Source organism: Ammospiza nelsoni, chromosome 4, assembly GCF_027579445.1.
Source record: "Ammospiza nelsoni isolate bAmmNel1 chromosome 4, bAmmNel1.pri, whole genome shotgun sequence".
NCBI classification, from domain to species: Eukaryota; Metazoa; Chordata; class Aves; order Passeriformes; family Passerellidae; genus Ammospiza; species Ammospiza nelsoni.
In genome coordinates, this window is record NC_080636.1 from 47,875,908 (window position 1) to 47,892,855 (window position 16,948).

The following is a 16,948-nucleotide window of genomic DNA, read 5'->3' on the forward strand; positions in this document are numbered from 1 at the left end:
TTTTGCTTCCCTCTCCAGGGGTTGCTCTGGAGGTTTGTGACAGCAGCTGGTCACCTCCTCATCTTGGCAGGCCCAGGGAAAGCAGAGCTCAACCTGCACAGCCCTAAGGGTGCCCAGATGAGCCCATGGATGTGCCTGCTTACTTCCATTAGAATCTCATCTCCTCTTCCTTTCCACAGTCTGCTGCTTCCCAGATTTTTGCCCTGGAGGCACCTAATTTGCTGCTAATGTTGTTATAATTACAGCTAATTGGAAGAAGAGGAGGGAGAAGTGTGGGGTTTGCCGCTAAAAATAATGACATCTGTAGGGAGAGGGGGGAAAATATGAAAAACAGAAAAAAAATGGATTTGTGGAGGTCTTCAGTAAAAACCAGACAGAAAAAAAAAGTCAATTAATTGACATCTTAATTTTCCTGGAAAAAATCCCAGACCCCTAACATTTTTGTTATTAGCATCTCCTCAGTGCATATATTACATGAGAAATTATCAGTGCTTCCAAGTAGTCAAGACAGATTTAATTAGCAGCTTGCCATCCCCATTGGGAATGAAAATGTGATTTTTTTCAGCATTTTTACTGATCCAGCTTGATTTCTGCTATTGCAAAAAGGCCATTAGCACACTTCTGATTCCTAACTCCAGAGCATGTGAAGTTAAAGTGCTTTTAAAAGTCAACTTGAGCTGAAGATCACAGAACGTGTTGTAGTTCTTGAGAGTACCAGGCAGAAAAGTCTCTTGGGAAGAGGAACAGGATATGTGATTTAAACAGCTGCAGGATTTGATCATTTTATTTCTATAAGCCAAGAGATGAGGATTCATTATTCCTGATGTTTTCTCTTTAAGTGAAATAGTGACTGCATTTGTGCTTATGCTACTAGAGATGTATCAGAGCATTTTTCCAAAACGTTTTGAAGCTTCAGGAAGTATGTGTTGCACCAGCAATAGCATCTTTCATTTCTCCAATTTTGTTTTATTTTCCTAGCTTGAGTGACTCACTTTCAAACACATTTTTGGATCACAGACACCTGCTTAGCCTTGGGTACTAATTATTCCCTCTGTCAGATTTAGCTGCTCTCTTGGATGCACCTAATGCCAATGTACACCTCTGGGCACTGCTGAATGTCAGCAGATCTTTTAAAATGTCTGGAAAGATTTTACATGGAGGCTTTAAACCATGAGACCCTGCTGTTTGCTCTGTGTCAACCACCACCAGGATTAGAGCTTTGCTAGCCCCACTCTCTTTTGCTTCTTCACTCCTACTGCCACTTGTATTGGTTGGATTACAGCCTTGTAATGAAGTACAGTGTTGGATTTGGGGGTGTGTGTGTGTAAGTGTTACAAAATGGAGGAAAATGACTCCTGAGTGAGTTGTATTTCTCAATGTCACAGTAATTCCCATTGATTTTGCTTTTGCAGATTCCTCCCTGGAGAAGGGAGCCCATCGCTGACAGACCCTGGCCTGGAGAAGTGTAAACCAAAGGCTGCAAGGGACTCTTGCAACTTTATTATTCTGTGTTCTTCTGGGTTTTTTGCTCCTTAGCTCCTTATCTCTTCAGTGCATGTAATTTATGTCTGGTAAAATCCCTGTGAGGACAATGGAAAAGCAGCTCACTCAGGCTGGTGATCCTCAGGATCAAGTTAAACTCTGCTGGGAAGCGTTGCTGCCCTTTGTTCTGAAGATGCTGTTTGTGCTGCCTTGTGAGAATCTCTTTAAAAGCCTGATGAGAAGAGATGCAGTTCTTGCTGGGGATTCAGACTGTCACATCTGGTTTGAATTGAATTCAAGAGCTTACAAGCCCAATAGTGGTGTGATTTTTTTTGTGGTGGTTGTTGTTTGGGAATGATGAGGGTTTTTATTTGATTCCAGGGAATGGTTTGTTGATTGATCACCTTGAATTCTGTCCTCTCCTTCTTGGTTGGTAAAAGGGAAATCTGCTTCACTGTTTAAACCCCTTTGTGTAATTATGATCAGGGTACCACCCATGCCAGGCCAGCTAAAGTGTGCCCATTTCCCCTTTTGAGTCCAGGTAGATCTCCTTTTGTTTTGGCTCTCAAATTACATGTAAAACATAATCACATGGTTTTTTTCTGTGTGCACTTATTTGTATTGCAAGGATTTTAGTAGAAATATTGAATGGGTCCAACTTCTCAGTGAATATGGCTTTATATTTCCAAATTGTTCTTGTAATGAATCTGTACATTGTCATGTAACCTCTAACCAAGAATTAAACCTGGCTTTTTCAGTGAAATTGTATTTAGACAATAATTTTTTTCAGAAAATTTTGGTGGATGAGTGTCCAGCAAACATTACTTGATAATCTACATGCAAGATGGTCTCTTCCCTTCAGGCTTTTAAGAAGGCTACTTTTGAGAACAGGTATCCAAACCTGCTGGGACCTCACCTGAAAGAAGAAACAGATTTTTGCAGGACAGGAGATGTCATGGTAGCTCAGGAGTATTTCATGTGGATTTAAATTCTGACACAGAGTTTTTTGAGCTATGCAAAGACAGAGCCATCAGCTACAGGACAGCCTGCACGTGTCATTTCTTCTTCTGGAACAGGTATTTCCATTCCTTTCAATATTCAAATGCCTGTGCATAGAAATAATAACCTTACCGCATTAAACATGTCCAGCATTTGATTTTGGGCTCAATGGGGAACGGTCCATGGGAAGGGATTCTTCTGCTTTTACATTGTAGAGCAATGCTGCTTCTGCCAACAGGGATGAAAGAGCTGGCATTCCTGACTTACAGGACAGACTCAGGAAGAGCAGAGCAAAACACTGAGAGAGGTTGTTTTTGGTGAGCTATTGAAAATTAGAGTTTGACTGCAACCTTAGCTCCACAATGGACTCCCGAGTCTCTGCTATGGAGAGGGGAGTTTTTATCTCTGCACGAATTTGGGGCTGGCTCGCAGACACTGCAGCAGCAGATAAAGTAACAGAGCACAATATACCCCGCTCCTCCTGATCAGCCATTTGGCTAATAAGGGTGAGATCATGGAAAATGCTAATGCACTGCCTTCGGAAAATCCAATTAGGATGTGAGCTCCCTCAATGGGAGCTCCCAGCAGGTGACCAGCGCTGCGGGCAGCGCAGCCCGCTCCGAGCGCCGGGGATGCGGAACAGACGCGCTCTGTGTGCCCGCAGCGGGGGCAGCGCCCGCTCCATTCAGCGCCGCTCCTCTCCCCAGCCCTCCGCCGAGCCCAGCGCCGAACATTTGTGGGCTCCGCTCATCATCTGACAGCGTTAGCTGGCCCCAAAGGGCGGCTGAACGCGAGCTATTCACAGGGAGAAAATGCTCTTTGCAGGGCTATCTTTGTAGTCACAGGCTTTTAGCGTTTGTCAGGCTTGGGCACAGGACTGTAAACTTTGGCTCACGTAAATCCTAACATTCCTGGTGTTGTATCTTTTAAATATTCCTGTTTGTATCTTTTTAAATGCACATAAAATGCCTGGAAGTTGCTTTTCCGCTGGATTTTCTTGGAATGATGTATGTTCCCCCAATGCAGGTGCTGTCATCTGTCTGAATTAGCATTGCCAGGCTCAAACACCCCCAGAGGAAATGATTTCTGCAGTGACCCAGACAACTCTGAGGGGGTGAGTTATTTCAGTTAAAATCAACCATACTTAACAGGGATTCTTAACAGGGATTTTTCCTTTCTTCAGCTGTGCTAAAACTGGATATCAACACTCCCAGTTCTCCCTTAAAAACCTGGGGTCTTTGGGGAGTTTTTGTCCCTTTTCTTTTTCCTGTGGAGAAACATGTTTTGTTTTTATACATAGTCTCATGAATTATAGCAAGAACACACCATCCATGAAAATATTTTCTTCTCAGATGAAATGAGTTGTCTGAAAAGCAGAGCTAGAAATGCGTGGTGAACACTTTGGGTGAAATAATGATCTTTTACCCTTTGGCTCTGAGTCCCCACACCCAAAGACTTGCACTTCATTATCTTCACATCATCCTCCTACCAGTTGTTGCTTGGCCATGACAGCAGTTCCTGGGTAATCAGGATTATGGGGTGCCCAGCATTTCTGGTCTTCATCCTCTCTCTCTCTTTCAGTAGTCCAGAATGGAATGAGAAAAAGCAGGTGGTCTATGACCATACAATTTGGTCAAGCAGTTTCAGCTTCCCACTATCATGGATGGGGAATATACCCTGGAAATTCTACCTAGCCCATAGCACCCTGTGCTGCGCTGAGAGGGTAATTCTAGTGAGAATCAAATTATCTCTCTTTTTAAAAAAAAGTAATCCTGAAGTCTACAAATGGTTTCTGTGCTTTAACTGTTGTGAGAATGATAGAAGAATTTCTCTGACTTGTGCAGATGCAAGTTTAAAGGTCTGCAAGACACCACAGGGTGGAAAGCATTTTTCTGATTAATAGAACACTTTCCCCCCAGGAGCCAGGATGCTGGATACTGCTGTGTTTTCACTTAGAACAGCAACAGCCCTGCTTCCACCTGCCCTATAAAAGGGCAGCACCCAGGTGCTTCCTGTCCAGGGCTGCTTTGGTGAGAGCCCAAGGCCCAGGCTGGCCATGGGCTGGCAGCACCGAGAGCAGGGCTGGGGCAGCCAGCAAGGGCACCTGGTGGGCTCCTCGTGGTCTTTGATCAGTTAAGACCTCACAGCAGTGAGACTGGAGATGGCAGTTTTGGTCTAAATGGGAGATAGCAGCCCAAGGAAGGGTCTGAGGCTCTTCCCAGGGCCAAGGGAAAGGATTTGGAGAAGGGAAGTCTTGTGGAGCAGAGCAGGATGTGTGCTGCTGGTGTTGCTAGCACATGACCTGGCTGAGAGAGAAGTGACAGCTCTGGCACATGGCAAACCTCCTTCATTGGCCTTTTTGTTACCTGGGTGGTTCCTTTCGTTTTGTTGCTTGGTTTAGCTGGGAGAAGAGAGGGAGATGTTTTAATTTTCTTGGAGGGAGCTTTCCTGTTGTGCCTTGCTGTGTTTAGGCATCCTGTGTGTCAGCTGTTGGTCATGTTAATCCCACGTTAATCCATTTAAACAAGGACATTACCCTGCAGGGCTGGCACATGCAGAGACTCTTTGCAAGTCATTCACCAAACCAGTTCCAGCTTTGATTATATATAGCAGTAACTTAAAACTCTCAGTTAAGGTTGGGCACCAGTCAGAATATTTCCCTATGCTAAAAGTTAGGGAAAACTGTGCTTTTCTGAAGGTTAAAATGAGAGTTGCTCTTTTTGCAATTCCTATTCTTTTTTCCTCTTTCTCCTCAGTGCCAGATTTGCAGCCTGTCTTTTATAGTCATGCCGCAGCATGGAATCTGTAGAAATAATGTCAGGAGAAACAATCCTAATTATGGAATGGAGGGGGTTAGCAATGATAGCAGAAAAACACAGTTATCAACACTAGGATATTTAAAAGAAAATTCTTTCTGTGTAAGTGACCTGTTCAGACACTAAAGCAGCTTTGGAGGGGCAGTCAATCTCCCCATATTTCCAGCTTTCTTTTAGGAAAGAATAGCTTAACAGGAGAAAAGCTGATCTCTCCTGAACTGGAATAACAGTTCTCTCTTATGTTTGCAGTAGCAAGAGAGGGATTAGTTAATTCCCCGTTAAAATTCCCCTGTGGTCAAGAATTAAGTGAGGGTGCGGATGCCAAAGAGGGGACTTGGAGCCTCCAGTGATGTACTTGCTCCAGAAGGGAAGGGAACTCACTAAAATCAGGTTTGAGGCATGAATATTGCATTACCGTTAACTAAAAGCAGGCTTGACTCTGGCTTAGTAATGCCAGCTAAATTGGTTGCTCACAGGGTTCCTAATCCTTAATAGTGATAATTAAAATTCAAAAAGTGTGTGTGATGTTGTTATCTCACTGCCCATGATTTCTGAAGAGACATGTGACTTCCCTGAGGATTTGGGTGTGGTTGGGTCAGAGCACTGGAGCTGCTTTTCTATTCCTGGGTGATAAATTAATAACACAGGACTTGGAAACACAGCTCAGAAAGAGCTGCAAAACCAGAAAACCTCCCCACCAAATCAAACCCACTGCATTACAAGATACCTGTTGGGCAACTGAAAAAAAAAATTAAAATCCTCAGGAAAAAAAAAGGGCAATTAATCTCAATGTGCTGTTAATTTAATAGTATTCCCATGTGGAGTCTTAGTGCTACTGTCACAAGCTGGCCATAACTTCCTGCTGTTCCACAGATGCTTGTGACAGGTTCTGCTTTTCATGCTCATTTCTTTGCAGCCCTTCACTTTGGAGTCAGAGCAGACCATCTATTTCTAATTTATTTTGGGGTTTTTTTAGTCAAATGAGATTTGCAGAAAGTCAAGTTCCCATTGGAAAGGGACTTAGGTGCTGCTGTGCTGCCAGGAACTGTTTTCCAAATAATTGAATTCTTATTAATAGGCATTTTCACTTTGATGAATGCAAACAGTCAAGCTATGGCATGCTGTGTGGCTTTCTGTGTCTGAAAGCAAAGATAAGAGATGTGGGAAATGCAAACAAAAAACCTGAGTAGTACCAGGAAGGGAGAGGATATTAATAAGGAATATCCCTTATGAGTTCCTTGTTTGGTTTGTTCATATTCATCTGCCCAAATTTGTTTAGTTTCTGTATGGAAACACCACTACTGTTTATAAGCAGTGTTTCATTTTGGTTTGGAGCAACTTCAGCTTATGACAAGTGTCAGCCTTCCTTCTTCTGAGAAGAAAACGATGCAGGCATTGCCCCTTGATTTGTGTGTGCTGGCAGGGTGTGACACTGGCAGGGTGTTTCAGAACTCCTGAGCAGATGCCATTCATCTCACTCAATTGCTCTCAAAAATACTACATTGCAGTTGCAGGCATCTAAATCCCCATTAAATTCTTCAGGCTGCTTTAAGCTTTGACGTATTAGCCCCTGAAATTGTGCAGACATTCTGCCTCTGAAGTCCCCAGAGGGAGGGCTCCGCAGAGCCCAGAGCGAGTCTGGCTTTGCTGAACTGCATGGATTTTCCTTGCTCTGTAGGAAAAACCTGTGTGGAAAACTCAGGCTCTTCCAGGTGGTCCAGGGCCTGATGTTTTTGCACAGCCTGTGCTCTTGTGTGCACTTGCATATTTGTATTTCTATTATATACATAGAAAACTAAGTGTTCATTTCTGAAGGTTTGAGTGTAAGAGTTAAATATGTCCCTACATGTGCTCTTCCCTCCAGGAGAGGAATGTCCTAGAGGTTTAGCAAGGTTGCTAAAACTTTTAACCTGGCCACATAACAAGAGTTAGTGTCCCCAGGGTAAAGTGTTGTAGTGAGAGAAAATGAGGGTTTATCTTCAGCCTGGAGTTGAGACTTCACCAGGGTCTGATTTTTCAAGTCTTCCCAGGCTGAGCAGCTTTGCTTGTGGAATATGTTGGAGTTGCTGCACTCAGGGCTGGCAGAGCCCTCTCCCTGCCACCCTGCTTGCTTTCTCAGTGCAGTCTTTATGTTTATCCTCTGCTGAGGGAGAAGTTGTGTTTCCACTGGGCTTTATTTACTCTTTTATAAGACTACTCCCACTTGACTGCTAGAATTTAATTGGGTTCCAAAGCAGTCTGTCCTGCTCACAAAACTGTGCTGGTGCTCTGCTCCTGGTTTTGCTTTGGTGACGAGGGGCCTCTGGAGCTAAACCACTGTTTCTTCCCTGCCTGCAGGCTGTGAAAAGGCTCCTGGTGCATCTCTGGAATGGGCATGGGCATGGACACCTTTCCTCTCCTCAGCCTCCTTCACCAGGATGGGGAAGGTCAGTGCTCACAGCTGAGAGTAAGGATTTGTCCAAAATGACATGATTTTATACCAGTCTGAAAACCCATTCACGACTATTTAAACACTTCTCTTTTGCAGAGAGAAAGTACAGCACGAAACCTGCCTTCCCAAAAGGTTCCCCAGGCCATTTCCTCACCTCACAGAGCTGGTTTCCTTCTGCAGGGCACAAACTCTTCATGCCAGGGAACAGAAAACTTGCAGGAGCTCTGGGGAAGGGACCCCGGTAGGGCAGGTCTGTGCTTTTGGCCTGGTTTCCCACAGAGCAATGTTTATGGAGCTGGGCTGGCTCTGTGCTGGCCACGGGTCTGCCAGGCCTGCCCAGTGACTTTGCATCACTGAAATATCAAATTTGATACAAAACCAGCAGGTTCCAAGGGTGTTGGCTTCCTAGAGGTGGGCAGGTGGAAGGCAGGGAACCTTTTAGCTCAAGGCAATCTCAGAGTGTCCCCTGGGCTTGGTGGACATCAGAGAATGCAGAGACAGGACCTCAGCCAGGTGGGACCTGTCCCCTAGAGTCCCAGCTTCAGTGAGCCAGGGCCACTTGTTTGATCTCCATCCCTGCCTCTGCAGGGTGCAGGCTGGGGAGGTGTTTCTGAGGGGGAGAACAGGCCATAACACCTAAATGTGGGATGTGTGTTACACACTGACTGTCAGTGACACCACGTGCACCTTTGTGTGTGTATCAGTAAAAATCTGGGTGTGTTCAGAAGGTGTAATTCAACCTGGCCATTTTCATCAGAGGCAACTTTGTCTGAGTAAGGGTGTCAGAATAGAGTCACTGCTGTACAGACTCATCTCTGCCTTGGGGACCTTCAAGTTCTTCAAACAACTGCATGTGTGGCTTTGCACTGGGCAGGATCTGCTTTGGCTCTAGAGGGAGCAGGCACCTAAATTGTGGGACATTTGTGATCCAGATCCAGGCCAATCCAGAGGAAACCTGCAAAACTGTCAATAAAGCAGGAGAACATTAGGAATTAGTGCATGATAAATGACCTGATGGGCTGCCAGCTGATCACATCAATACATTGAAATGTCATTGCTGGTGCCAGGCTGAAGTGTTTTGATGCTGGTCTTCCGATGATTTGGGAACAGGATTTTTGTCGACATGGCCATGATCATCATCTTCATGGCTAAACAGAGGAACCACTCTAGCTTCCCTGAAAAAGTGGGATGTATTAAGGAAGCACCTGGCGCTAAAGCCATCTCTCTCTCTCTAGTGCTCCATCTTTGTTCTTTAAGAGGAGTAAACTGCCGTTGGAAAACAAATGTGCTGCATCTAACCCTGCTTTCAAACATCCTGATGGTGATGGGGAAAATCAGTGGCTTCTAAGAGGTGTGTTTCCTGCTTGGCTTTTGCCTGGTTTTAAAATGCTACTTGCTTTCCTTTTCTCCTTGCTGAGCCAGCCCTGGCAAATCTTAGAAAGGAGCCCTGGAAGACCCATTTTCTCAGCAACACTGGTGATATTGCCAGGTAGGGGATGGCCTTATTTTCTGGGACTTGTCCTTGGGGTAGGTGTAACAGATTGTTGGGATATTTACAGGCAATAAATGTGTGTGGAGAAGTGGGAGAAGAAACTGGGGCTGGAAAATATTTCATTGGCTTGTACAATGAAGGCTGCTACAATTGAGGCTTGTACAATTAAGGCTGGTACTGAGAAAAATAATTATCTTCAAGCAAACAATTCCATTTGGAATAGTAACACCCCAAAAGCATTTCCAGCCTTAGTTCGGGGGTGCTTTTCCCAGCTCTCTGATTCACTTGATTCCCTGTGTTCCTCCAGCTGGAGTTGTAAAAATGACAGCAAAGATTAATTAAATGTATCCCATCAATTCCTCCTTGGCCCTTTGGTAGTCTGCTCTTCTGTACAGATTTCTTGATGTCTTGAGGCAAGCTGTCCCATGGGCTTTCTTGGGGACCACACACAGACACTCAGCTTCTTCTGGCATTTTTTCCTTCTAATTGCCCACCTTCTAACAAGCAGCTTCTCCAGAGTGGCAAACAACTTCCTTTGAATAGCTCAGATGTGCTTGGCTACCAGGGAATGGCAAATCAATAGAAGCGTGTCTGTTGTGCCTTTTGCTCCTCACAACGTGTGAGTGCTGTGGAAAACAGACACACCAGTGGGGCTGGTGGCCTCCACATGCATGTCTGAAGTTGTATCCATATGGATCCTGCTCCCCTGCCCACTTTGGGGAGGCTCAGACCAGGAGCGCTTCCGAAGGCAAACCGGGTACGTGCTTTCCCACAGGCCCTGTTCTTGAGGCAGACACAAATCCCTGCAGTTACATAAGATGTTGGGCCTGAAGCTTTGCATAATTGTGTTCTCTATCATTTCAATCTTGTGTGTTTTTAAATTTTGCTTTCCTGGCCAATGCAATTTATTACAATAAACTTGTAATCTGCTGCATTGGGCTTTATCATCTTCTCACTTGAGACGGGAAGCAATTATAGATCTCTGGAGGAGATGTCCTACTTAGGCACAGCAAAATGTCTTTCACAGACACCATGTTTTATAAGAGAGGATTTAAAACTGTGATAACATCCTGGAGTGCAGACTTGGGAACTTTGTCCTTCCTGAGCTGTGCTGTCTCCCATCGATGAAGCTCTGCGCTGTCCCTGCTTTGCCTTGTGTCACACCTGGCTCACTTTGCCATCTAAAAACAGTCACCCAGTGCCATCTGAGATGCCACTGGGTAGCCAAAACGTCTGCAGACATGTTTTTGGCAATGGGAGGCTTTGCCCTTCCGTACAGGGAGCTGTGGCTGAACAGGACCCCCAGAGAAGTCTCAAAGGGTGTTGGGTGTTTTTTTCAGGAGACTGAAGCAGCTTTAGTTTCCGAAGCAAGACCAGTTCTGCGGCAAAGGGCTGATGCTGGATGATCGGTCCTCTGAGTTCCTTGGAACTGTTTGCACCTCTGGGTTTGACCCCGAGGACGAAATCAATCCCCTGAAGCAAGTAATGGCTGGAATTCCCATCATGGGCGCGTGTATTTGGCCCCGTGGAGGGCTGGATGGATGCTCCGACTTTTTGGGAAAGCCCAGCAGATGGAGCTCGTGTTTGAGGGATCGAGCTCCAGCGAGGAGCTTGGAAAATAGGACATAGACCTGTTTTTTATTGGATTGTTTCAGTAACAGGGGTGTGTTGAGCAAGCCTGGCTTCCTAAGCTCTTGCTTGTAACAGGAAATGTTCAGTGCTAACGATGTGGAAAAAGGAAATGTTTTTGCAGCTAGAAGTGCTTGGAGCTTTCACTGTTTTAATTTTCTTGTCACTGTCTTATTTTGCAGAACTGTTTTAGCACTCATTCCTTCAAATATATCTGTCCCTTAGTGTGCTTCTCATATTTAATTATAATAACTGCACCCCTTAGTTACTAAATCCATGTGAAATCAAAGCAGTGGAAAACTTCCTTAGTGGTCTAAAAAGAAAAAAACCCGAACATTGAGGAGCGGAAAGGAAAAGTATTCAGCCTTAAACTTAGTTACCTAAAAGGCAGCTAATAAAACTTTGGAGTGTGGCAAAGAAAGCAGAATGAAGCATGTCTTAGTCTGCAAAGGTGTAACCCACAAATTCAGAGGTCCAGCTATACATCATTGCTCTGCTAATTTTGGTGTGCACGTCACTTCTCAGCCTTGTGCTTCAAAAGCTTTTAAAACCATGTTTTTAGAAGCCCATTTGTTATTTGTGCAATCCAAGTGCTCCAGCAATAGATGAGGGAGCAGTGTAAACACTGTGGCCATGAGGTTGTAGTGCTTATCTGCAGCACGGGTGGTGCAGGCACCCATCACAGCCTGGGGCGGCCACGAGTCACGTTCTGCATGGAAACCACAGGGAATGGATGCCACCGATGTCACCTCCTGGTGGGACAGACAAGCCCTTGCAGCACACCTCTGTCCCCTGCCACCCATCCTGGTGGGACATCCTGGGGGTAAGGTGAAGCTGAGTTAGACTCGCTTGCTATCAGATTTATTTTAAGCTCTGCCACCAACCAGAAAATGTGTTCGTACTGAAGAGGCTTTAATTTCAGCCAGCACCAAGTAGGGCCTCCTGCCTCATGCCATGGCATTTCTCACTTTGTGACACAAAAAACAGTCAGATGAGCTTTTATTCTGAATCATGTAGGATGAGCTTGCCTTCAGTAATGCCTTTAGAAGAACCATTCTGTAGCTGGCCATCCCACCCTGTCACTGCCTGGAGCTCTCCTCTGCTGTGTGCAGGTGAGTGCCAGCACACAAAACATCCCTGCTAATTGCTGAGTGCTGCTGCATGCACTTGGGTAGGAAAAAAGCAGCATGTGTGCTTTAACAGAGCTGGATGTGTGCTCTGAGTGCTGGCTGTAATTCTGCGGTAGCCAGATGTTGCACCAGGCTTAATTTAACCTCTCTTTGTGTTGTTACAGCCTGTAGTGTAGACCTTGAAAATGGACAAAGTTGGAACCTGGGGCTTCCCGGAGGAGAAAGGTTTGTTCTCTCATTGCTCCCTGTCAGTAATGACAGAGAATCAAATCTTAGCTCTGCTGTGTTTCAGGTTCTCCCAGTAATGGTATCACTGGTGAATGAATGATAATTTCCCTTTTCTCTTTCTTTCTTTCTTGGTGTTTTCTGTCTATTCAGTAAATTGCATATTCCAATTTCCTGGGAATCCTGGGTGCCACTGGTTAACCAGAAGGGGAGAAGCTGAGGATGTCAAAGGCTGGTCTTCACTTGGAGGGAGGAAGGAGAAGTAGAGGAGGTTGATGCTGTGGATTTCTCAGTGGCCTGGAAGGAATTAGGACATCACAGACTTCCCTATCTGTCTTGAGTAAAGGTAAACCCTTCTCGATCAGTTGCCACCACACAAACCCAAAATCAGCTCTTCAAACCCATTCCAGTCTTCTAGGTTTTGCTGCCTTTTGCATTTCACTTATGGAGTCTTCAAATTGGCCCTAAAAACTGCAATTACTGCTCTTGCACCAAGGATTTATGAGCAGCAGAATATCCTATTTGCCTACACATGTGCAGAGCTGAAGGTAAGAGTGTGAACCATTAAATACAAAGCAAAATTTAAAAAATTAGCATTTAGTTTCAAGTGCCATATTTTGAACAGTTGATTCTTGTTGCTCCATTCTGTGAGTGTGTAAATTGGGGTGGGAAAATAGTGACTTGAGCCAACACTTTGCAGTGACGTGTCTGAAACAATTCTTCTTTGAAGACAGGAATATAACAAGAGCTCGAGTCTGGGCTGTGTCTGTGGGAACACCTTCACACAAGAATTAAAGGCTGTGTGTTCTAGATCAAAGTAACCTATACTTCATAATAGCTCTAATTACCATACCAGTCATCTTTATTAAATTAATTTGTTTTAATTAAAAGAATAGATATTTGGCATCAGAGTTTACGGGGTCTGTTGGGCACTTGAGATTAAATCAATGGTTTGTTAATAATTTTATCTGGAAAGCAGATTAGATTATTTAAATTATGCAAAGTAGCACAGTTTTTCTTTCTCAGTAGAATGAAGTTATGATGAAGAAATAATGCTTGGAGCATGAAAGCTCTGCTTGTCATTATTTTTCACATTCATATTTGGGATTTTAGAGTGAAGTTGTTCATCTTCAAACTGATTTATAAGATATTGTATTTGGCAAAATAAAACAAGTACTGCAGTAGTGTTTAAAACCAGTTGGATCAGCAGGTGTTTTCCAATGGTGATATGAAAAATCCAATGCTGGATTCTTGATTCAATTGGACCATATTTTGGATTTGTATTGTATTTTTGTGCTGTTGGAGCAGTAAGTCTTGTTAATCAGTTCATAAAACAGTAGGATTTTAAAAAATGCACTGAAGGTGTAAAACAGTCAACGCCAGGAGAGTTTGCAGAGTAGCTTAATAAATAAAACATAATTGGATAAAATGGGCAAGTAATGAGTTGAAGGCAGCCCAAATGTGTAATTTCTTTGGGTCAGTGGCAGTGCTTTAGCTTGCCCTGCAGCTGGGTGAAGCCTGGAGGTGTTGTGGTGCTGTGTAACAGGGCTGTGCTGTTGGGTGCCTCGCTCCATCCCGCAGCACAAACGCTGGGTTCAGTCGCGAGCGGTGCGCCAACCACTGCACGTGCTTTTGATTTCCCTCAGGACAGAGGGAGGAAAATGCCTCTTATTAGGAAAAGAAACCAGGGCTGGGGCTAGCAGGGAGCCAGCCATGCCTGCTGGGTTCTGTGCCTGGCTGTGCTCATGGAGCAGCAGCACACAGGGGAAGGTGTTGGCTCTGGTTCCTTCTCTGCCCAGCACCACAAGTCTGTCACCTCTGTCACAGGTCATGGCTTCAGGCAGCACCCTCCTGCTCCCTTAAGGGCAGAAAAAAAACCCTCTTCCTCAGATGAAACCTGTAGGCAACACCAGTATTCCTACTGGAAGTAGGAGCATGATCTCCATGCTCACAGCATTTGGTTTTAGCCCTTCCTGGGTGCTGTTGCTGCTCAGGTTCCACCCGGCTGCTCCTGTGTGGCTCCTCTGGGGAAGGCAGTAGTAGCTCCCAAGCCAGAGGCTTCCAAGATGCCTCTGGAGGCCCCTGCTGTCCCGCCCATCCCTCTTCTGGGAGAGTGAGCTCTGTGTGATGCTGCATAACTAAAATGCATCACAGTCTGGGTTATCAGGCAGCATCGATCGGTAAGGCTGAGTTAGCACCTCAGTTTATGATGTTAAAAAATAACAGTACCCTCTTCCAAGTAATAAATGCTAATCAATGGGCTACTGATAACAGATCTTCAGATCTGCACCACAATGAGAACCATATAATTCGGCAAAAAAATTGTGTATACACAAAATTAAGCGCACACACAAGCACCGTGCCCCAGTGTCATCTGTCTTCCATACCAAATGCACGGCAGCGCCGGCTGCTAAAACTTGCAATGAATTATTTATATGATGAATTATCCTTCTTTCTCTCCTCCTAGAATATCCAATTGCCTGTTTCCATTTTTGTTTTGGAGAGATTTATTATTCAGGATTTTTTTCACTAGATAGCTTATTAAACATTTCCTGCTCTTTTTCTCATCGTACATAACACACATCTTGTTTCCTGGTAGTACCTATCCATCCACTCTAACGGGGCCTCCCAGCTTGGGGAAACTGTGAGGAGTGCAGTTCTTACCCAGACAGTTTACAGCCCTCCTTGGGATCCAATTAGAGATGTTCAAAATTTGGGATATTTATTTGCTCACTGGAATCAAAGCTGTTTCAGCCCCCAAGGAAGCAATGCATGGCTGTAGACAGAGGTTGGGACTGCATGGGGATGAATAATTTGGTTAATCGTTTCTCTGGAAGCCTCTCAAAGGGTGGGAGGAGAATGTGAGTGCCCAGAGAGAAATAATTTGGAGATTTGCTGCTCTTTCTGCCTCTTCAGTTTCTCAGTTTTGACCCAAAGACATACGGAACAGCATTTCACACGTGAGGGCTTCTTGCCTTGGGTGTTGTACGTGACCATGCCTGTTCCTGTAAGTGATTGTGAATCATCTCTGGTTCCGGGGGGGGGGTGTTTCAATGCCAGTTTTCTGGGAGCTGGGATAGCAGCTGGGACTATCCCAGCTACTATTTAATGCATTTCAAAGCAATCACCTTCACGAGAGAATTTTCTGTGTTTGGCTTTCATGGCTTGGTTTCCGTTTAGGAGGCTGCCCCAGCACCTTCCAGACTTCCCGTAGTTTCCAGCATCTAAATCCTAAATCTGCTTCCTGTATCTGCATTGAATGTTTTTGTACCTTATAAATTTTGGGAGAGCTGAATCTTGTTGTGCAAGTGCTTTGCCTGTGCCTCTGGCTGGGAGCCTTGCTCTGTGCTGGGCTTTAAATCACAACACAGATTTACAGCGGCGATAGAGGTGGAACTGCAGGCATCCAAACCAAGAGTTATCTGTGCAGAGGAGCTGGTGTGCACACACCCCTGCAAATAACATCCCAGGGATGTCACATTGCTTCCCCTGGAATCACAGACAGTGATACCCCCTAAGAACAATAGCACTAAAACTGTCCTTGGCTTCAAAATAATCGGTTTGCCTGCGTGTGAGGCGCACGGTCCCCAGAGCTCTTTGGCTGGGTAGCAATATTTTACCTCTAATGACCTCAAACCCGAGCCAGCCATCTTTGCAGGCTCTACAAAACCCTGTTGAGCCGTGAATTGCACCCGGAGGTAGCTGCTGCCTTCACCTGAGCACATCGCTCTCTGCTGGCTCCCGCACGCTCCGGAGGCTTGGGGGGAGGCTCGTCAGAATGTACCAGGTTTTCCTCACTAATTTCAGCTTTCTCATTTAGTCAGCTTCTCCCATTTTTGGATGATTGAATCTCTGCGCCTTCTGCATCAGAAGAGGAGCACATGTAGTTTGCTGAGATTTTCTCATTGAGGTGCTGCAGTTGGAAGTAGACGATCCTCTAGGAAGGGAAGAAGTTGGGATGCTGTGTATTACCAGGTATTTTTTGGTTCTCCTTAAACATGAATAAATTTATCCTAAACTCTGTCTTTCTCCCTTCCCTAAACTCCTACCCTTAAAGCCTATTGGAAAAAAGATGAATAGAGTTGTTAAATATGTAAAAATAGGGATGTGAAAACAGGATAACTGCGTAGAGGCTCCCACGGGGCTCTTTTTCTTAGTCCTGGGTTTTGTTCAGTGAACTTATATTTCTGAGCACACCCTTGGGCAGAATGCTGGCTGGCTGGACCCTGCTGTTCTGTGAGTTGACAGAGTGGGAGGTAAGTGGCACTAACTAATGGCAATTAGCAGAGGTCTGGACAGCTGCGTGTCCCTGAAGGCATGAGCTCTTCTGGGGGTTGTGTCTTCACGGAGTGGAGCTGTTTGTCACCCTCCACGTCGCCCTACAGAATATGACAATTTGCATCCCTCTCCTGAGACATTGCTGTCAGATTTGCTCAGCTGTCTTGCAAAGGAAAAAAAGAAAAAAAAAGAGAGGGTTTACTTAATTTTTACTCTCCAAATCTGTTGAAATAATAGGGCAGGAATGATTAGCTGCTGGGAATTACCCATCAGCTGCTATCAGTAATAAGTTGTTTAATGCTTATGTAGCACTTGGCGTTTTTATGACTGATGTGCCAGAAAGGAAACAAAAAGAGATGGGTTTGTTTTTAAATGGCAAAGGATCGTTTTTGTCTTTTCATTGCAGCTCTCAGGTAATAGTAAGAAAATTGTCCCTCGGCCCTCAAACCTGAAAGCTGCCTCTGAC

General features: G+C 44.9%; 1 protein-coding gene across 1 annotated transcript in view; it reads left to right on the top strand.

Annotated features, from left to right (window-relative positions):
- The window catches only part of TNIP3 (TNFAIP3 interacting protein 3), a 32,743-nt gene extending 30,603 nt beyond the window's left edge, over positions 1 to 2,140 (top strand). Inside the window, exon 12 of the mRNA XM_059470933.1 lies at positions 1,413 to 2,140. Coding sequence (XP_059326916.1) covers positions 1,413 to 1,444 — 32 coding nt within the window. The 3' untranslated portion in view covers positions 1,445 to 2,140. The remainder of the gene's footprint in view (positions 1 to 1,412) is intronic.
- The last annotated feature ends 14,808 nt before the right edge of the window (positions 2,141 to 16,948 follow it).